Genomic DNA, 23,240 nt, shown 5'->3' on the forward strand with positions numbered 1-23,240 from the left:
GTTAGCAGCTGGCATGCACCACAAAGTGGTCAATGCCAAGTGCTTCATGAATGATTATTTGAAACTATTTTAAAAAATCAATTGCTGCATAACATGAAAGACGCTAAGAAAAGTTGTAACATTAAATGGTTCAGATGTAACATCAAACCATGGTTTGATACTATATGAATGAGCAATTTTGGTTTGTCCACTCTCCACTTTTCCCATTTCACTGCCAGATCCTAGTGTTAAATCCTGATTTGCAGGACAACAAAAACCATAGTTAGCTAGTTCAGATGAAAGGAGGTAGGGAATTGCCATGTGCAAGGGTAGAAAAGGAGGAAGAGTGCTAACCCAAGGCTCCTTGACAACTCATTCATGTACCTCCAAATAATGGTTTAACATTATGTCTGAACCACCTTAATGGTATTTGAATTTTTGCAATCCTGATCAGAAAAGTTATTTTCTCTAGGGGGCGGGGAAGCCTACCTGATTTAATTCTAAGAGATCCTTATGTGTGCTTTAATGTTCTGTGAAGAGGGGAGGGAAAACAAAAACCCTCTTTCACAGAAGTCTTCAATTGTGGCTTTCCAGCTTAACTGGAAAATAAGCCAAGACACGTACAATAAGTGAACTTTCCTGTTTTTCAACTACTTCTTACCCACAGAACAAAGGAAGTGAACATTTTAAAATCACATACTGATAGTTTTTGTACCCTGACTTCCATGTTCAAGAAAAGAATATGTGGTCTATCACACTGGTATTTCCCCTTTTAAACTGAACATTCACCTGAGATTTGCACCTTTATACCTTATTAGACATTCACATTGAACTACAAATCCAAATAAACTTACAATGGATGGTAGTTTTCCTTAACTTTCAGTTCCCAGTAATTATTTGAAATTAATGGTTCTGAATAGCAAAAGAGGACTTGGGTTGTAGTATTTGATTACACCAACCCTATACACTATTGTACTTGTGTTAAGTGTACACAGGGATTTCAAGCACAAGACTTTTTCTTTTTTAAAAAATATTTATCCTGTAGATTGCTTGAGTCAGTGCAGTTTGGTTTGAGAATCTAGGAGAGCGGTGAGAAATTTATTTCTATAGATTCTTGGTAGTGTCAAAAAAAAAAATGGATTTTGCAATATTGCTGTTCCAGAGACTCTAGGTAGGAAAGTGAGGTTATTCATAATCATAGGATTCTGCTCTGTGATGCAGGAGAAAAGGGTATAAGCTAATCAAAGAAATGTAGTCCTGGAAATAGTAGTTAAAATTGGAACGAGAAACCAGACTGGAATGTATATTATATAATATAGGAACATGCTTAATACTGAGTCAGTTCATTTGATCCATCTTCCTCCACATTGTCTACACTGGCTAACAGTAGGTCTCCAGGAATTCATACTCAAGTCTTTTCAGACCCTGAAGCTTTTTCATTCAAAGCATATGCTCTAGCTCTGATCTGTTACCCGTTCCTTTGAGATATAGAATAGATATAGATACATACACATACACATACATATATTATAAATAAATTATGTTTATAAATTTTGTCCTGTTCTTAGCATTGTTCTTTGCCCCCACTTGGATGGGCAGCCATGTTAGGTTTAGAGATTTCAAACCTCATTTTTCTTTATGAATATATTCAGAGTAGCAAAATTACCTAAACACAGCAGAACATTAAGTACAAAATAGTTGTATTTTGTTGTTTTAATGAATTTAAAGCATTTATGTTGAAACACTCTGGGAAGTTATTGCCAGACGAATGATTGATTGATTAATGTGGGAGATATCTATCCCAATCTAGTTTATTTATTAGCTTTTTTAAATTTATAGCCCATTCTTTCAAAATTATGTTTTCATGTTCCTGACCTTGAAAAATAATTTTGTTAAATTGCATGCCCTATGTATATACTAGGGCCCTGTTGCAATTCATAGATTAATAATGTATATTAAACACACACATCTGTATTGTATTTGCAAACCACAATGCTGAGCACATTCTGATTTTATTAGATCAGTAAGAAGTAACTTGTTATGGTAATGTCTGTAGAGCAATTAAAGTGTGTTGTACATGAATAAAAAACCCCCTATAGATTTCTTCTCCATATGGGTGGGCTATAGCTGAATGATTAGTATTTTATTAGAGTCCTTAAATCTATTGTGTAGTATTTCGGGAGGAGTCCATAGATCTATTTCAGAATATATGTGGAAGGTTCTGGTTCAGTTCCTAGTATTTTTCCAGAATTGAGCTCATGTAGCAGAGCTGAGGAAACTCTCCTGAGGACCTATGAAACAAAGGTTTGCCAAAGTATAAGGAAGCTTCGTATTTCTATTCAATTAGACTACAGTGACCTCCAACCCCCCCCCCAAAAAAAACCTCATGCATAGGATCTTTCCTGACCCACCTTTTTAGCAAATCACTTCATACCCCTCCACACCATGTAGCCCAAACTGCTCTAGTCCACAATATCCCACATCCTAACTACTGCAGCAACAACAACAGTACTTCATTGGAGCACCTTTGGGCTCAGACCTAGGATGGCAGACTCTGGAGGAACAGGAGGAGGGGGAATGGGAGTAGGAAGCTGGATCAAAGAAGCCCTTCACTTCCTCTGAACACATCTGGCTTCAATGTATAAATAACCTAAATAAATAAATGCAGAATCTGGGCTCATAACAGACTGGTTTGGGTGGCAGAGAACTGTAGAATTCTAGGCTTCCTTTCTATACATTACCGACTATAATTGTTATTTTTTTCTTTGAGGACCCCCCTACTTCTGTTTCCTTGGGACTGAGGATGGAGGAGATGATTTTCAACTTGGCAGACACACATCTATTCTTTAATGATTTAGAAGTAAGTAATTATAGTTCTATCAAGACAAAATTTACTATTAGTTTCTTTTTATAGGCTTGTAGAGGGAAATCTTAGCCGGCGCAAGGGAGGAAAATAACACTGGATCCACAATGTCACTTCTGCTTCATACCAGCCGTGGCAGAAAATGAGGAGGGTTCCTCCTCACTTTTCACTCCAAGCTGGTGTAGCTGACAGGCCCAAAGATCAGACCCTTCAGGGGATCTGGACAGTTTGAGGTCTGCTCCTGACCTGGTGGTTCACTACCCATGAAAAATCCAATTTCTGGGCTTTCCACTTGCTAGTGATGGCAGTAGAATTATTGGCTGTAGCTTTCCACTCACCTGGGTGCAGCTGGAGGTGGTGACACCTATGTGCTATCCTAGCCCTACACACACCAGCCATCAACATAGGAGTGAGGGTTGTTTTGACCTCTCAGAAATGCTTATTTGCTTGAATATGGCAGGGGTACTCCAATTCACATCAACTCGAACCAGCGTAGCCAATGGTCAGGGATGATAGGAGCTGTAGGCCTGCAACATCTTGAAAACAGTATGTTGGATAATCTGGAAATATGCTGCACAAGGGCTGCATGAATATATTTGCTCACACAAAATATCAGTTGTAATATGTTACACTTCCACATTTAGTAGCTGAAAATGTTGTTTGGAGTGTTGATGGCTATATCTTATTCAGTTATTATAATTTTGATCAAAGTACGCAAGTTCAAACATCAGAACATAATTGTTTATGCAGACAATTGAATATTAAACCTTGCTGCCTTCTTAATGATCACTAGGTGTATGTCTCTTTCTCAACTGCAACCCACTGGGAGGAAGTCTGTCTTTTAACCCAAGGAAAATCATTAATGTTGAATGATTGGTAGACTCAGCTGCTTATTAAAACGGTGTTTCTGCATAGGACTAGGGCTGAGCGATGTTGGGTCTTCAACATTGCCGTATATTGCTGGTGAAACTGCTGCCGCTTGAGTCCCTCTGCCTCCATCTCCCAGCTAGTTTGTTTCTCCCTCTGTCCCGCTGGGCACTGGAGGCAGAGGAATTCAAGAACAGTGACGGTTTCACCAGTGATATACCGCTGAATGAAGCTGTCATTGTGGTATGCCCCCATGTACCAGTCCTGGGCGATATATTGATATATTGCCCAAGCCTACATAGAGCTTGTTCCACTTCTTTTCATTAGTCATGCAAGTCTTGTGGGAAGACCAATTCATAGACATTCGTAGTTGATTGTGGTGGTTGTTTTCAGCTTGTCAGTAGACCTTTCCATGTGAGTAATGAAATGTGACCAGAGAACTAGCTGAATACAGCAGCAGGGACCTCTGTGATCAGAAGGATCTCAGCAGTAGAACTATTACATGAACTGGAAAAAGAAAAAGAAAAATGGGAAGCCATTTCAGTCGTCGATGCTGTTACTTTTGTATCCATCTTTTTGGAACTTTCTGCATAGACTTCCAGTAAAGTGCTTGTCTGTGCTTACAATGGGAAAGGCAATTTCTGTTGTTATTATCATAAAAAGAAAAGAATATATTAAAACAGTCAAGTTTTGCTCCCATCATAATAAAGACAGCTGTTTATTTAAAATCCAACCATTAAACAAGCTTGTGGCAGGGCTGCCAACAGGCATTAATCATCACGTTGTTGTTTTGTTAGAATTTATAAATGTATGTTATTCCAGACAGGCAAAAGAATCCAAAAGATTCAAATACAACTTTTGCTGATCAAAGTTAATTGGCAGCAATTGGCCTTTAAATATTTCCTGATGTTTCCTTTTCTAAAAAATCAAGCAAAATACACCTTATTTAATAGATGAGCCAATATCATTTGAAAAATGCTAGTGTGTGAGGAACCTTAAATGTGGTTTCTCAAACATCTGTCCTATATTTTGATTTCTTTTCATCTGCAAAGAAACTACTCACAGATGAATTGGCAACTTAAGAATGTAATAAAATTATTTAAATGTGCTTTATTTTTTCTTTCATTCCTTAGTGAAGTATTTATTTCTTCACATTTAAAATGCAAGAATTCATACATTTGCAAGTGTTTTCAATAATGCAATTTAATGTTAAAGACATTTATTGTTTTGGTATTGAATGACATGTATTGGATTGTTATTCTTCCAAAAAAGAAAATAACAAGGGTCCTTACTTTCCAAGGCTGTATATGTATTTTTGGTTGCATTCAATTTTATGCAAGCTATAAAAAATAGTATCATATCCTAAGCCTACATCCAATAGTTTATAGTGTTTTCTTTTGTTTTACCCAACCATAAATCTACATGTATACATATGCAGGGCCTTGTAACTTCTTGCAACTACAATTGATGTCAATAGAAGTTAACTGTAAGTTTAGTGGTTATGACAAAATGCTGGCAACGTTAACGGAGAATTTTGGAATTTACTTCTTATGCCACACAGGGCTTGTGAGCTGAGTTTCCTGAGCAGCATCTTCTTAACTCACACTGTAAGCTGCTTTTGAAACATGGTGACATTTCAAAAGCAGTTTCAGTCAGTCCATTTCAGCATGTGAATTTGTGATCACATTGTACATTCCAAAAAATATTATGTGCAGTTCTATTGCCGCACTTCAAAAAGGATGTTGAACCCAGTATATTGATGTGGAGTGCAGGAAAGTTCCTCCTGCAAGTTCCAAGGATCACCCATGCTTTTCAGAGCAGCACTTTTAGTGTGCTTCCCTTGTTCTGTGGAATAGCATTCCTGTTGAGATACAACAGCTTTCCATTATCTGCACTTTCCAGAAACAAGTGGGAACTTTTGTTCTGACATGCTTTTCTGGCTGGATAAATGGGTCTTTAGCACAAGTTTCGACTTGTTAGGGTTTTAGTCTTGTTTTACATGCATTTGCTTTTTATGTGTTTTTAACTGTTTTTAATTGTCTTATGTGTAAATCACCTTGAGACGTAGTTTAGAAGCTGATTAAGAAATCAATGGTGGTGATTAAGAATGATTATGGCAGTGGTGGTGATGATGCTGTTTTCAGGGGCAACCCCTTGTTTTCATAATATGTGGCTGTGCGTTTAGTAAATTATTCCACTAATACTGTAATTCTTTTATGTTAGTTGTGGCCCTGCAGTATTGTGGTAGAGTGGACATTTATATTCTAGATAATAGTTTTGGAATAGAAACTTTAAAAAGACCAACTGCACAGTAATTCTCTGAACTATACATTTTATTTTAACTCTCTAAAGGACAGAAAACAACATTCTTTCAGAAAATGTGGAAAATTTTAATGTGCACTGCAAAACCTCACAATAGGTTTCAGGAGGGGGGAGTTTCTAGAAAAGGAATACTAATAGTTACACCTCATGTGATCATTATAAATAGTTGAATAGACAATGTGACCGGGTTTGAGAAGTATTTGGTCCTTATAAAAAGTATGTGCAGATGTTTTGAACATGAAAACATTTTTTCTGCTTACAAGATTACCTGTGTTTCCGGCTTCTTGCTGGGTTATGACAACACTCTTTATTAGAGTATTTTGGCACATCTGGTCTCAGGCAGAACCAGGAAGTGTAGAGGCATGAAAAAAAATGAAAAACAATGGCAGGGAAGTTATCTGAGCCTTTCAAACCCCTTAAACAGGTTTGTTTCCACTCTGCATTGAGTTCTAGGGAAAGCTTTGCGTCACTTTTGATTTAATCTCCACTGGATGAACCTTCCTTTAGTTCAGTTTAGTGATGGATTTAACTGTGTGTCCTCCCTGCCCCCTGCCACCCACTGTTCTACTCTGGAGACAGACCAGTTGTAAGGTCATATAAGTTTCTTTCTTTATAGATCAAAGTAGACACTGAGCAACAATGAATAAACACCCCGGCTGCTGGGGTGTTTTCAACATCAGCTTATTAGACTGCCTGAAAGCACTGAATTATGTATGGGCTAGCAATACAATATATCTGACCTTTTGGTTTGTCAACTGTATTGTGTAAGAGCAGCGTCCATATACATACAAGTTGGCTTCAGCTAGGAGAATTTGTTGCCTGCACTGGTCATTTCTCACTGGTCTGGCATGACCTGAAATGCTTCCTTGCAACTAATTCTTCCCACCCTGCAATGTTTTTCATTTTCCCCCAACCCACCCTTCCTGCCTGCCTTCCCTCTCACCTGTTATGTTGTAAACTCTGTTTTTAACTTGAGGGAGCTTCACAGATGGCTTGTTATGTGGCCTGGGGGTTTGCGGAGATAGCATTTAGGATAAAAGCAAACCTCTTGGGCATAAACACCAACACTCTCAGTTAGTGACAATGAATTTATATGAATAGATGTTTTCTTAATTTCTTAAATTTCTCTCTCGGAATGTCTACATCTCTGGAATAATATCCTAAACAGTGTGGTCATGGTGCATTAGTAGGAATACAATTTTCACTCTTTTCATCTATATGGTGTGTTTGTTATATCTTAGGCTTTCCGCCATCAGACAAAATAACACTGAGTACTGAGCTTTGCATTTTGGAGTATGATGGAGCAGACAGATCTGTACAATCTCTTGGCAGCAGCGAGGCATTTTCTAGTGCAGCTGCTGAGAAGCACAGATCACGTCCACCAAATTCAAATACTTTCTCATGTGTATAGTTTTCCTTTTGCACAATATGACTCTACCTCTCAAAACAACTTACTAACCCACCTGTCTTCATACCCATATTATACATTTTCCATGATACTCATTTCCCAACACGCTGAGCATTCTGTTGTAAACACCAGTGCTATTCCATGTTCCTGTTTAGCTGAGTTTCTAATTAACCAGATAAGGTGTCATTTACAAACCATTTAACACCAAGTGTACTTGATAGTAAGCCCCATTGTCTTCAGTGGGATTTGCTTCCAAGTGGTGCTGTGGGTTAAACCACAGAGCCTAGGACTTGCCGATCAGAAGGTCGGCGGTTCGAATCCCCGCAACTGGGTGAGCTCCCATTGCTCCATTGTCCCTGCTCCTGCCAACCTAGCAGTTCGAAAGCACAAAGTGCAAGTAGATAAATAGGTACCGCTCCAGCGGGAAGGTAAATGGCGTTTCCGTGTGCTGCTCTGGTTTGCCAGAAGCGGCTTAGTCATGCTGGCTACATGACCTGGAAGCTGTACGCCGGCTCCCTCGGCCAATAAAGCGAGCGCCGCAACCCCAGAGTCAGCCACGACTGGACCTAGTGGTCAGGGTTCCCTTTACCTTTACCTTTAAGTTTTCTGAGAACAGCGGTCTTCAGCCATTTGACAAATCTGATTGCTCAGTAGTGGTTTACACCGCTACTTTGTAAACATTTTGTCTTGTCTTGGTAATGCTATAACCAGTAGATAGGTTTGAGCAGTTTGTTTGTTTTTCTACAAAGGAATAAAATTTATTATTTCATTGTGCAAATTTTATGAAATTAATCAAATAAATAAATAAATAAATGATATAGACATACCAATATAACTGTATTTTGTTCATTTCTACACACATAAACACCTAAACACCATTTCTACACACATAAACACATAAATACTTACTCATGCCTGCTAACATACCTATACTGTGCACATTTTTGATGGGGTAATTGAGCTAGGTGATTTAGATGTGGCAGAGATATACAAAGCAAAAAAGAAAAAAAAAGCTGCAATCCTAAATTCACTTATTAGAAAGTAAGCCCCATTAGACAAAGTCAAGCTTGCTTTAGAGAAAACATGCATATGACACTATAAGTTTCTTATTCCAAGCAAACCTTATTGGAAGTAAATCCTATTTAAATCATTACAACTTAGCTAGGCTCAGTCTGTAGGATACATACTAGATATTTATTTTTTATGTTATTGATATACTGCTTTTTAACAAAATATTTTCAAAGTAGTTTGTCACTCTGTGTAAAATAGTTGCTTGGAGTTCCACATGATGTCCACATAACAAATGCTAGAAATTTAGGCTTTTTATTTACAGATATGTTTTGATCATTTAATTTGAAAATAAATATTTTTTTTTAGCTCTGTACCTCAGTTACTTTTTAAAAATATGTGAAAACAGACACTGAAAGGAACAAAAAAAGTACAAATTTCAAGGCTTCTTACACATGACATTTTATTCTAGAATCAATGGAGACTGTGCTTGTTGTTTTTCTATGTATCAAAGAATTGTAGAGTTGGAAAGGACAACAAGGGTCATCTAGTCCAACCACCTGCAGTGCAGAAATCCCTGCTAATGCATCCATGACAAATGACCATCCAACCTCTGTTTTAAAAACCTCCAAGGAAAGAGAGTCCACCATCTTCGAAATAAGTCTGTTCCACAGTCGAACAACTCTTACCATTAGAAAGTTCTTACTGATTGTTAGTTTGTAATCTCCAGCTATAATCTGGCCAAGGCAGAACAGAGCAGAACTCTTACTTCATTTGATCAGTATACTGTACTTCTGTTGATGCAGCCTAGACTAGCATTAGCTTCTTTCTTTCTCCTTTTCATGTGTACTACTGGCAAGCCAGGTATTCGGGTCATCTTGAATCCCAATTCTGTCTTCTGTGGCATCTGCAAACTGCACAAACATCCCCTCAATTCTTTCATCCAAGTCATTTAGAAAGACATTGAACAACAGCAGGCCCAGAACAGAACCCTGTGGCACCCCACTTGCCACTTTTTTCTAGGATGATAAGGAACCAATTGTGAGCACTCTTTGGGTTCAACCAGTCAACCAGCAACAAATCCATCTAACAGTTACCTCGTCCAGCCCACATTTTACCAGCTTCTCTGCAAGAATATCATAGATTACTTTGTCAAAGGTCTTACTGAAATCAAGATACACTATGTCCACATCATTCCCCTCATCCACCAAGCTTCTAGCTCTATCAAAAGAGAGAGAGAGAGGGATTCATCTGGCATGACTTGTTTTTGAGATTTGTTTTTATTTTATTTTTTGCTGCAAACAGGCAGCCCAGGTTGCCAAATGGTACTAACAATGAAGAGTTTTACAGTGATACCTCGGGTTAAGTACTTAATTCGTTCCGGAGGTCTGTTCTTAATCTGAAACTGTTCTTAACCTGAAGCACCACTTTAGCTAATGGGGCCTCCTGCTGCCGCCGCGTCACCAGAGCATGATTTCTGTTCTCATCCTGAAGCAAAGTTCTTAACCCAAGGTACTATTTCTGGGTTAGCAGAGTCTGTAACCTGAAGTGTATGTAACCTGAAGCGTATGTAACCCGAGGTACCACTGTGTTAGCTTAAATGACTAAAATACCAGAGTTCATTTGATAGTGTATTTTCAGTCATTGTGGTTGCAGAAAGAAGCATGAAAACTTTATTCCCCATTCTTGCCCACAGAAAAATTCTAAACCCTGGCCATAGAGCCGTGGAGCAATCGCTGAATTCCAAGAAAGAAGGAGATAATTTTGTCTCTTTTGCTGTACCATCATCCTGCTCTGAAAGGTCCTGTTTTGTGGATTTTCCACAGGCTGTCACTGGTGGGAGAACCATTGGCAGTAGCTTCCTGATCCCATGGATGCAGTGGGGACTTCTGCAGTGGCAGAGGCTAATGGAGCCTGAAAGAGGGTTGCTCCTACCTTAATCCTGGTCCTTTGTAGTAGCTCAGATAAGAGGTTGGGGTTGCACTGCAAGTATCACTACCTGAAGTGCACACAGACATATCCTGACTTAAGTCCAGAACCCAAGAAGAGGGAAGATCTGTTATTAAAACAAAAACAGTGAAAAGTGCACAGTTCAAGCAGATGAACTGTTCAGCAGCTACAGCTGCTGAATTTTATAGTCTTCATACTTGGAATTGGAAGCTAAATGAGGAGCAGCAAGAATTCAAGAGGATTAAAAGCAAACATGAGATAGGTGTGTGTTTGTGGGAAGGAAGCAAGTGAGGGGGTGGAACAGTAATTACCGGTACATGTGTTTTGCAGTGACTGTAAGAGGAAGAAGTTCTGGAAGCTGAAGTGTTCTGCATTACAGAGTAATTAGGACCTACTACTATAGAAGTAGAGTAGTAAGCCCTGGAGTGTGGCTATCTACTGCAACATTCCATGCTTAGACTGAAAACTGTTCTGGATTGGGCCTAAAGGTCTACCTGCTACATTATCCTGTTTCTATCCTGTAACCTTGCTTGTTAAACAAATCATCTTAAACTTATTTGCACTTTTCTAAACTGTGGTATACATTCTAGCTGAATTTTAAACAGGGAGTCGGATCATTACTTTGTGGTGTTGTTCAATTCTAGTTTCATCTGTAACTAACTATATATATATAACTAACTAACTAACTATATATAACTAACTATATATATATCTGTAACTAACATCTGTAACTATTCTGGTTTAGTTGTGATTCAGTAACTGGCAGGCCTGCAGGAACTAGCTGGTTCAGTCTGCAGGAAAAAATAAAGGTTTATACCACTTCTTAGTTCAGATTCAGTTTGACATAATGCCCCAAGTTTGTTAAATAAATGTGTCTCCCCTCACTCTCCTTTTTAACTTTACCTCTCATTTTTGACAAGTGTACTCTTTGAAATTTAATATGACCATATTGGACTCTCTGGGCAACCTTCCATTTCTATATATGTTATGAAAGAATGGGAAATGTTGGGCTATTAGGTATTTAAGTGGGAGAGAGTTATTTGCAAAGTTGTCTGAAAACAATAAAGAGGAGTGGTATAATTCAGGCTTCCAGAATGAGCTTTAGATCCAGGGCCCCCAGAGTCTTCTTCTGTTTCAGGAGTACTACAATAAAACCTCTATGTGAGTTTCATTTAGTTCAGTGATTATTTTGTTCAGTCAGAAAACCTAGAAAGAGAATGACAAGAAAGAGAATTCATCCCATGTCTTATCAATCAGGCTTACTTGCTGTAGTCTATAAGTATGGGCTAAAAGAATTTAAAACCAATTAAGACAGCAAGTCTATGTACGCTATGGCCTTGACAGAATGTGTTAGCTGAATACTGCTGGGGGTTTTTTAATTAAGAAAAGGGTTACTAACCAAAATCTGTTGTTCTAATACATACATATTTTAGTGCTGGTTCTGATAATTCCTGGAAGGATAATTTCAGAAGGTCATGAGGTGAGATAAGCGTGTTGTCACCTATTGACACCCAGAGAGTTTTATCTTGTTTCTCTATGATGATTAACATATACATGCAACTGCTGGAGGAAATAATCCAAGAATTTGTAATGTGGCATCCCACGCTATCCTTTCTATTGTCATTTCAGGGAAGATGTAGAGGTGCTGAACTGGTGTTGGATGCTGGTAATAGATGGGATGGGAGCAAATAAATTAAAGCTTAATGCAGACAAGACAAACGTGCTTAATTGAACTGCTGATCTAGTGATATGAGTTCACTTCTTCTCAATGCACATGCTTGCTGTCTGGTGGTGCCTCTGGATCCAACTCTGAACCTAGATGACCTTTGTTGAGCTTAGGTTAGTATGCACACTAGAGGAAACAAATCTGGCATGGTGTCAGATGATTTCTTCACATCACAATTAGACTACCACAAAGTGTTGTACATGGAACTGCCTTTGAAAGGTGTCTAGAAACCTCTTTATGTTTTTTTTAAATAAATGTTTATTAAGGTTTTACAAATCAAAAAATTCATCATTTCATATAAATCATTGCCATGAATAAAGCTCACATAAAAAAGCAGAGAAAAACAAAGATATATAGCAAAAAAAGAAAAGCAGAAAAAAAAGAAAAAAGAAAAATCCACTTTTTTTTAAATTTACAGAATTCCATACCCCTCTGTCCTGACCTCCTCACATCTCCCTTTTTTGTATTCCTCTTTGTTCCAATCAAATTCAGCAAATTCAAACCCTTATTTAAACCATGCTTAAATTATATTCTTCTAATTATTATGTCCCAATTTTTCATTGTTTTAACCTATTCCTCATCTTAAATACTATGACATAATATTAATCTGATCATAACCCCTTCTCCTTTTTAACATTCTTCTTTTCATTTCATTTAACCAGATCCCACAAGCCCTATTACCTTCACTTCCCACATCATATTAACACTCAAACATTTTGCAGTATTTTTGTAAATAGTCCTTAAACTTTTTCCAGTCCTGTTCCATCAGTTCCTCTCCCTGGTCACGGATTCTGCCAGTCATTTCAGCCATCTCCATGTAGTTGATCACTTGCATCTGCCATTCTTCCACGGTGGGTAGATCTTGTGTCTTCTAATACTTGGCAAGGAGTATTCTTGCTGCTGTTGTTGCATACATAAAAAATGTTCTATCTTTCTTTGGCACCCGTTGGCCAACTATGCCCAAAAGGAAGGCCTCTGGTTTCTTAGGAAAGGTAAATTTAAATACCTTCTTCAGTTCATTATATATCGTTTCCCAGTAAGCCTTGACCCTTGGACACGTCCACCAAAGGTGAAAGAATGTTCCCTCAGCTTCTTTACATTTCCAGCACTTGTTGTCAGGCAGGTGATAAATTTTTGCAAGCTTGACTGGGGTCATGTACCACCTGTAAATCATTTTCATAATATTCTCCTTTAAGGCATAGAAACCTCTTTATGTATGCAGTGTTGCACCCAGCCTGCTGATTGGAACTGGTTATCAAGAACATACGACTTCCTTTTTACAACAGCTTTACTTGGTTTTAATTCATTTTTAAGCCCAATCCACAAGGCTGAGTGTGACCTTTCAACCTTTTAACAGCTTTGGAACTGAGATAACTGAAGGATCATCCTCCCCTATACAAGACTGCTTGCCCATTCAGATTAAGACCTTCTGCAGAGGTTTTCTTTCACCTCCAACCAGCATCTGAACTGTGTTTCGTTGGAATGTTGAAGAGGGCCTTTCTGTGACTTGTCCTAAATTCTGGCATTTCCTACCAAGGAATACCCATATCACCCACTCTTTGATCATCTTCCACTTCTGTGCAAACTGGTTCCTCTCCCCCTTTTTTGGCAGGCATTTGACTTGATCTAATCACTTCTGTTTTCCTTTCTCTTTTTTAAATCAGATAATCTTGTTATTGTAGTTGTTTTATTATATTGTCAATTACCTAGAGCATTTTTAAACGTAAAAGTGGTGTTAAGATTTTTTAATTAATAAATATAATCAGTAGGTGAGATGTAAAATGAGTTAGAAACTTATTGAAATCCTAAAATATTTGGTTTATCATACTTTCCTTTGTCTTATTTTTATATGGAATTTTTCAGTAAAGTGAATACTTCTAAACATAGCCTGGAAAAAAATTAATAAAACAAACAAATACAGCCAATTTAATTAGATTATGTAGAGTGCACAATCACAAAATGTGATGAAAATAATAGATTTCCTATTTTCCCTTTGAAATGCCTTTGAGACCTGACTCTATGGAACTTCCTACCATAGTGTATAATGAAGTTCTCAGATAGATGTCACTGTTAAAGAACGCTGCATTAACTATTTCCAGAGAAGTAGCAGTGTTCCCCCCCCCCAAAAAAAAGAAAAACAGCAGTCCTGCAGCACCTTAAAGAGTAAGACATTCAATATGGCATAAGCTTCCACAAAAGTTTATGCCATAATACATTTGTTAGTCTTTAAGATGTCGCAAGACTCTTTGTTGTTTTTGCATCGTCTATAAAACCTTTAACTTTTGCCACTAAACAACCCCTCCTTCTGTAAGAGAAACCCAGTGGTTTGGTTCCTAAAGACAAGTTTTTACACACACATACACACACACACACACACACACACACACACTGGTATGTTAAAGGAATTATTTACATAAAGAAATAATGTGTTGCTTTTCAGATGGCAGAATAAGATTGCTTAAGTGTACAGTTCTGAATTAATCAGGGTTCAATACATTTAGTTACAGTGCCTGGTATTTAAAAGTCTTCTCAAGCCAAATAAGCTCTCAGTAGCCTATCCCTCTGGCCAGATTTCTCTGACTTTCACTCTAGTCAATTGCTTACAACTAGGAACAGATGCTGTACAATAGTTCTTCATGCTGCTTTTGACTTCTACGATAGTCCAGATGCTTCATGGACTGCTTGCTGAAATTTACCCTTTGGTAAGACCTCTGCTTGAAGCCATCTGGTGATGGACTCTGCTACCTACCTGAAGCTTCACCACAACTTCATACCACAGGTTCTTGCTCTCTCCAGCCCCCAGCTCTGGTCTCAGATTGCCAGCCTTAGGTTTTTCTCAAATCCAAGTTCTATATTCTCCCAGTCAACAATTGACTGACTGTGTATTGCCTTTTGTCCTCCTGGTCCCCCTCCCGTCCCATCAGAACCTCCTCTGAGCAATCACATTCTTGCCCCGACAGGGCTCTCACCTATTGGTCTTTTAGTGACCAATCACTGATTCTTTACAGACCTTTTTACACCAATCAAAGTTACTGACCCCTTCAGCCAATACAGTTGCTTTTTATCATCCACCTGGTCCATATATGAACAAGTGGCTTCTCACACTAGCTGTTTTCAGACTGTTACCTTGAAATATCCTTTACCTTTGCAACTGTTACTAAGGTATCCACAACTGTCTTATGCCCAAATTAAAGTAGCAGAGACAGGCTTCTGGGTTAATTGGTTAAAGTATAACTCAGAAGTTTTTCATATATATAACATAACATTACGCAATGTAAGCATATTCAAATATATTCTTTAAGCTGTAATTACTTTCTCTTACTAGTTCAGCAAAATGATACTATAAAATGGGTTCCATACTGAATATAATATTTCAAGTTTTGCATGACCCCTAACAACTTTTATGTGACAGTTTCTAGAGGGGTAGGTAGATGAGCTTGTCCATTAATAAATTGTCCTGAAAACAAGCCTTGATAAGAACAACCAGTTGGTCACTGGTTCTTTATGGCTAACCAGATGCCCAGAAGACTCCACAAGCATAACCTGAGCACAACAAGGCTCTCCCCATATGCTGTTCCCAGAAACTGGCATTCAAAGGCAATCTGCCTCCAGTAGTATAACATAGCCACTGTGTCACTGATAACCTGCACAAATTTGTCTGATCCTCTATTAAAGCCATCCAAGTTGGTGGCCTTGACTAATTTTGTAGTTTATCTAGGTGCTGTCCTGATTCTTCTAACATTGGGTATCCCCAGATTCTAATATTGTGAGAGAGGGAGAAAAACATTTCTCTATAATCTTCTCTTTTTTTGACTGATAAATCTGCTGAATTCTTCCAATGGGAAATTATTGATTGCTCTTTCTGCTGTGAAAGAGTGCACAAGAAATTTTTTTGTACAGTGTAATCTGTAAATCTGTCAGGAAAATGCCCATGGCCATACCAGTTTGTTCAGAAAAAGGAACATTGATATGGTGTTTGTTGTCCAATGAAGAATACTGTTAGTTCAGACAATGAAAAGTAGCAGATCTTTTGGTCATTATTATGCGAGGAGTGCTTCCTCTCGTGGAAGGAGTGAGAGTAAAACAGGGAGAATAGCTGCTTTCTACAGTTGCTTATGTTAAATTTTATTCGTTCACTCTCTCCCATCCTCACCTAATTTAAATTAAATTCTGCATGTATTCAGTTTGCAAAGGAAAATCCTGCCTTTTACTACATAAAAAGTCAGGCCTTTTCATGTAATTTAATTTTTGTCTTAGCCTTTCATTAACAGGCATTGTAGTATGAATGTAAATTGTGTAGGTTCATTACACTGAATTTAACTGGAAGTATTTTGAAACTCTTCAAGGTCAGTTTTAATTCCTTGACTGTTAATCCACAAATTGTCAGACGGAATGAAATGGATTTCAAGAGCTCTCTTTGTTCTCTATATCTTGTGCCTGTCCCACAGGTAATCTGCACCTTTCTTCCTACCCTTTGCACAGAATAATTATTGTGGGAAAGTTGAGGAAATGTCCAGGTCACAAAGTGCAGACCAGACAGGGATGACAGGTTCTGCCAATTGAGGGCTAGTATTGAGAACCTGCGAACTGTAGTCTCTCCTTTTTCACATGGATTTATGTTGTATGTTAACAGGAATTTTGTGATGATGGGTTAGGCAGAAGCACTTAAGCTTCTAGTGTCAGTAACTAACAGGAAGTCAGAAGTGGTCCCGAATAGAGACGAAGGAGGTACAATTAAAAATAATTTTCCAGTTATTTTGGAATGGCTTTTGCACATAAAAAGGCCTATTTCTGCAAATAGATGCTGCATAAGCACTAATAAGAACTAGAGATTTAAATGCATAATAAGTCAATTTTAGCTACCTTATTTTACTTTTTTCTAATTGGTTTTGCTAAACTGATGTCAAAAAAGGTTTGTTTATTAATGAAATTTGCTATCCGGTTATAAATTAAAATAATCCTGAGAAGGAGTACAGTACCTGTGAAACTCAATAAAATTATACATTCCAGTTATCAATAACAAAACAGGTGTGATCACACATACACCATCAAATAACCATTTACAAAATGCAGTGACTGCCTGATAAATAAGTCCTCAGTTGGTTCACTACTTCCATCCTTCCTAATAAATAACATCTTTTGTTACGGCACTACATCCAACACCACTAAATGCACTCTACAATTTCCAACTAACTCGTACTCAAAGTAGACCAACTGAAATTAATGGACACATGACAGGTTAGTAATTAGTTCAATATAGTTCCCTCTCATAAAACAACTGCATTTTATATGTAATGCCCTATCCCACATGCCAGATGGCAAGTGAGCACTGATGGGGAGTTGCTCCAAGGTCCTAACCATGTTGCTGTCTACAGCATTTAAAAATGTTGTCATAAACATTCCAGCACTGGCTTCTCTGGGGAGGGAAGTGCAGAACCAGAAGGGAAATTAACCAGCAGGTTTTCCAAACAGTTACTTTTTATGGCAGACAGAATGGGAAAAGGAGGCAATACCCTTAAGGCTCTTCATTGGCACATCCTCCAAGGATATTCATTTCTTTATGTAAATTAATACCTATATATTAACAAATTACCTTGGGCATAGAGGTGGTGGTTTCACTCATTACATGAGAGGAGGAAGAAAAGGAGGAGATTGTGAGCCAATGATAAGTAGGCACTGAACAAAATGGCAATGGATGCCCTAAGGAAAAGATATTATATTGCCAGATACAAGAAATGGAGGAGGAACAACCCCCTCACATCTCCATGCTTGGAAGCACAAACACAATGACGGTATCAGGATTGGGTCCACTACACAGGTAATAAGTGCACATTCATTCATGGATCATAGTGAAAGCCCCACTCCAACAATTCTGATAGGGCTCTGAAACATGTGCAATAAGTCCCTTGTTTTCCTTGGGCAAGCAGGGAATATTCTTCACATGCTTTGAAATTCTCCATGTGCAGATGGGATCCTTTCCTTCATAGTTTTGTGTAGGAATTCCCTGCAGGTGCAGGGCGTTGATACTTGGATATTCCATGAATGGGCTTTAAAATTAAGTGCTTCATCAAAGACAAATGTTATACTGAAACATGTAGACAGTTCAAACAGTTCCAAAATAAAGTTGTTTGCGTTTTGTGATTATGATTATTTATGGGGCCATATTTGTATACCTATAACTGTCCTGAGGCGTTCACCATCTAAAAGCTGACAGTAGTGAAATAAAAAACAGAGAGGGCCGGAGAGGAAGAGGAGGAGAAGGGATTAATGTTTAAGCACATGCTTAAGTGTTGTTTCAGTTAGGAATGTCAAGGTGCACAAGTTTCTTGAAGTTTGTGCTTTCTTTGGTCTAATAAATTGCAGCATATGAAGAGGCAAGTAAAGGGAAGAATATTGTTGGAACAAACATGCTGTATTTTTCTTTTCAACAAAATAAATGCACGCACATACAAATATAGGTTTGAACCTTCAACGGCTTGTTCTCACACATATTTGGACCAATTTTCTCTACTGTTCGTTCAGTAGGGAAAAAAGTGAAGCAGTGGGGATAATTGCATAATGACAGATACAAGGGGAACAGAGAATCCACTGATCATTTCCTGTGAGTTGGCCAACATCCAGCCAGTCTCAAAGGACACCCTGATGTAAAGGCAAAAGGAAAAGAGCTAGCTCTGAAGGAGTTTTGTTTTGTTTTTTTTCTCAGCTCATTTTACTTTGTAAAGCAAATCACTGAAACAATTAGTTGACAGCATGGTGTTAGTTTTCTCACGGTAAATTAGGAAGATTAAGCAAACATGGAAGTGTATTTTAGCTGTAATCAGCAGGTTTGGAACTCTGGCCTGTAATGCTTTCACATTCTCAGAGGATATATTTATAAAGTTATTCATATTGTCCCTTTTCATTATGTGCAAACTTGTCCAAAGCCTTTACACACACTGCTCGTTGAGGCTACGAATGACTTGATTTTACTTTTTTAATTTTTGAAGTATAAAAGTGGAGCCATTACATCATTGCAGCTGACATGCTTTTGGCAAAGTTAAGAGCCATTGTTACAGGTTTTTTCCCTTTGATTTTACTACAGTATACTGAATAATAAAATGTATTTTATGTTATCATGTCACTTGTGCACCTTGAAAAATGACAAAAAGAACCAAAATAATGTAATTATAGGCAAAAATAGCCTCAGTTTAATGTTTACGTACAGACTCATGTCCAGGTACCAACTTGCCACCTGCCTGAAAGTGTTTATTTCAATTGGTTGAAAGCAAGAGTTGGGAAATGTAATTGTCTGATCTGTCCAATGAAAAGTTATTCACTGAGTTGTGTGAATCATGTGAGCATGTGAAAAAGTGGTTTATTAATGTGGTAGGGCTTGTGCTTAGTCTGTGATGGAGGAAAGATATTTTGCATATTACCGGAGGCAACTGTTCTTTTCATTATTACATCCTAAGATCCTGGTCTGAGTCCATAGATAGATAGATAGTTAGATAGATAGATAGATAGATAGATGATAGATAGATGATAGATAGATGATAGACGTGTGTAAAACATAATTTATCATTTCAACTAAAACGTTTTCAAGGCAACATCCATAAATAGATACAATTGATGGATTTAAAATACAACTTCTGTTGTCTTAGTTTCTTGTTCTAGTTAAAAAGCTAAATCATTTGTGGTATATGTTGTTGTTGTTGTTGTTGTTGTTGTTACTATTCATTTTATTTCGATACCACTTTATATTTTTAAGAAAAAAAATCTCAAAGTAATTTACAACTTACATTGAAACATCAAATAAAACAATTCAGAATAAAACACCACAGAAGGAAGTAAGATATAAAGTATACATTCAAAGCTTCCTTTTAATTACCTTAAAAATTTCAAAATATAACATTACAAAGGGGGTCAACAACAGAATGCACATTTAACGCAGCAAAGTTAACAAAAAAATCTTCAACATTTCAAAAGAGAACATTACTAAGGGAACTCAATATAAACTGTACATTTAAAACAGCATACTTAATAAGAAATTAAAAACTACTGTAAGCATTGTTCAACTATTCTACTTAAAATCAGTTCATAGATAAAGAATCTTCAAAAAAATTGCATGGATTGGAAGACATGTAAGTTGTACATACAAATCAGAGACAATTGTATTTCTTGTGGAAATTTCATAGAGATTTAAATGTTTGTATTTAAAACGAAATGCTTTTTTTTCTTTACATTATTACAATGTTGTTACCTGTTACAAGTATAAATAAAGCACATATATTATTTGTATATATCTATGCAGGATACATATCTTAAAACCTCATTTGTTATCCATTGCAGTTCTTCCTTGTTTATTTTCTATGAGCCTTTGAAGTTGTTAGTACATCAGAATTTTCAGAAGTGTAGCAATGAAGAGAAGAGATTGACAGGCTGTCAGTCATTCCACTGAAGTTCATTTGACTCAAATCCCAATTGTCCCAATTCAGCAAATTAAAGCTTTCAGAAGTTAAGTCTTGTAAACCTGTTGACACTTAATTATACCTAACCTACACTGAACAATGCTTTGAATGCTTCCTTCTTAGATCAAAAATCCCCAAAAGGCAAAAACAAACACAGGATGTTTAGAGAATAGACACAATAGATTCATTAAGAATTAGAGGGTAATTGGATTCTATCAGCTGAATTTGCTGTTTAATTTTTTTCCCATCTCTCCCAGCAGTTAAAGAATTTTTCTTTAGAAAACCTGGGATTTACCTCTAGATTTTATATCTTTGCAGGGCCATTTAAAATAGAACCCGTCAGCCTTTTATCTTTTGTTTACCTTTCTCCCCCTTCATCCACTGAGCTGGTCATGGTGCCTCTTTTCATTTTCTCCACTTCTCTTTCATTCCTTTCTTGGTGTTACCTCTCTCCATCTTTTCTGACTGTTTTTGTTCTGAATTGCTTTTCCTACTGTTCCTCAATATTCTTCCCTCTCTCCTATCCAGAACATTCCACTTCTAATCTGTCCCACTTGTCTTTTTCCTACTCAACGCCTGAAAAAGTATCAAATATATATTTTTTAATTTTAAAAAGTGTCACTTTCCCAAAGTGGCAAATGTTGGGAGATGTTACTGCCTAGTTGTGTGGATTATTGCCACACTTTAGAAAATGCATTTTATCTTTATGTGATTGTTCAGAGGCTATAGTGTTGCAAGAGGACCTAGAAGATCAGTCCCAGCAAAAAAAATAATAATTCATAGGCTGTCATAAGCAAGCCAATAGTAATTCATTCCAGTGATTGAAAAGGGAATCATTATGACTACCTTGTTTCAGATTGTAAGCCTATATAATTTAAGGATTCTGATTGTACTTCAGAGTTTGAATAATGGTAATAGTAATAGTGAATAATTGGATTCTGAATGCCTTGGTACTTGGACGTTTTGGCTCCCAAACACCACGAACCCGGAAGTCAGTGTTCCAATTTGTGAACGTTCTTTGGAACCCGAACATCCGACAGGGCTTCCGCAGCTTCCAAAGTCGTGCTTTGGTTTTTGAACATTTTGGAAGTAACAGACTTCCAGAACACATTCCGTTCGACTTCCAAGGTAAAATTGTAATAATAATAATCCTATTATCCCTAGGTAGTCATATATTTTTAATCCTCTTAGCTAGATATGACAGTTGGTTAGTGGAGTAGAGAAGAGAATGGCAACTAACAGGACATGTCACACTCAGATCCTGACTCCCCCTGGAGACCCCATCACGGAAGAGCTGCGGGTTCCAAGTGAAGGGAAGCAGCTTTGGCTCTAACCCGATATTTTGCTTATGTTCCAGATTCTCTTAACCCCTTTGTAGGTATACTATTATTCCTTTTCACCAGGCAGCTAAAAACTGTGAAACAGATGGGAGCAGCTCTGCTCTTGTTAACTCTTGCCTTTCCTTCAGCTTACCCAGAGTTTTTATAAATCATATTGCATTATTGTCCTTTCTGTTTCCCTGCCGTTATTTTGCTTTGATGCCGTGAAGAACTATTCTGCTTGCAAACATGTATGTAAAAATAATGAGTAACCAAACTCCATACATGTATGTGTGTACATGCATATATATATGTAGGTGTGCACACAGGTAAAGTTATTCAATATATGTTAATTGGTTCTCCTCAGACTGGTGCACATTAATTTTGCTGCTGCTGCAAATGCCTGCCTCAAATAAAATCTTGGTTCAGCACAGTGTTGATGGCATATATCTCTATAATTTGCCATTAGCAATGGATTTTCTGTGCTTCCCTTTATGCATTGCTCCTGATTTTCATATTTAGAATAAATTTGGTAAGACAGTTTTAATGTTAATACAGTGGTACCTCGGGTTAAGTACTTAATTCGTTCCGGAGGTCCGTTCTTAACCTGAAACTTCTTAATCTGAAGCACCACTTTAGCTAATGGGGCCTCCTGCTGCTGCCACGCCGCCGGAGTCCGATTTCTGTTCTTATCCTGAAGCAAAGTTCTTAACCTGAAGCACTATTTCTGCGTTAGCGGAGTCTGTAACCTGAAGCGTATGTAACCCGAGGTACCACTGTAAGGATAAATTCAGAGAGTTGTAAAAACAACTTATATATGAAAAAAGTTTGCCATTCAATTAATCTTTTTTCAACCATTATTTTACTGCAGTGTAAATCTAACTCTGTGCTGCTGGCAGTATGCATTTTAAACTTCCAGCAAACTTGCATTGAACAGTAATATTTAATGCTTCCAGCTTCTCTGCATGCTCCCCCTAACACACACACACATTGGTGCCAGTGCTGTGTTCCACTGTTCTGTGCTATATTCTCAAAAGGCAATCTGTGTTCAAAAGACTCAGACTCATAGCCATCATGTGAGGCCACATAGACTTTCCCCCCCTTTTTTCTTATCTGAGGTTGTTGACCTCAGGAGAGGAGAAGAAGGTTATGAGGTCAAAGTCTTTTCCTCCTTGGAGCTCACTGCTTGCTGGGAGAGGGTTGGCTGGAAAATAGATGTTTTAGAACAGGGGTTAAGGGTCATGATTTTAATTCTGTTAGGGAACAGCTGTTTTGAATTTCTTTCCACTTCTATCTCCCCTCCATCCCTCCCAAGTCCAGAGAGAGAGAGAGAGAGAGAGAGAGAGAGAGA

The 23,240-nt window shown here is 37.7% G+C and overlaps 1 protein-coding gene across 27 annotated transcripts in view; it reads left to right on the forward strand.

Annotated features, from left to right (window-relative positions):
* EYA1 (EYA transcriptional coactivator and phosphatase 1) overlaps positions 1–23,240 on the forward strand; it is an 86,827-nt gene that overhangs the window by 44,889 nt on the left and 18,698 nt on the right. For 24 of the 27 annotated variants that reach the window (XM_053395892.1, XM_053395891.1, XM_053395896.1 and 21 more), the window contains one exon: positions 2,750–2,839. The exons of the other annotated variants lie outside the window; for them this stretch is intronic. In XM_053395892.1, the coding sequence (XP_053251867.1) occupies positions 2,750–2,839 (90 nt within the window). The remainder of the gene's footprint in view (positions 1–2,749; positions 2,840–23,240) is intronic. 27 annotated transcript variants of the gene reach the window in all.

Source organism: Podarcis raffonei, chromosome 7 (genome assembly GCF_027172205.1).
Source record: "Podarcis raffonei isolate rPodRaf1 chromosome 7, rPodRaf1.pri, whole genome shotgun sequence".
Taxonomy (NCBI): domain Eukaryota; kingdom Metazoa; phylum Chordata; class Lepidosauria; order Squamata; family Lacertidae; genus Podarcis; species Podarcis raffonei.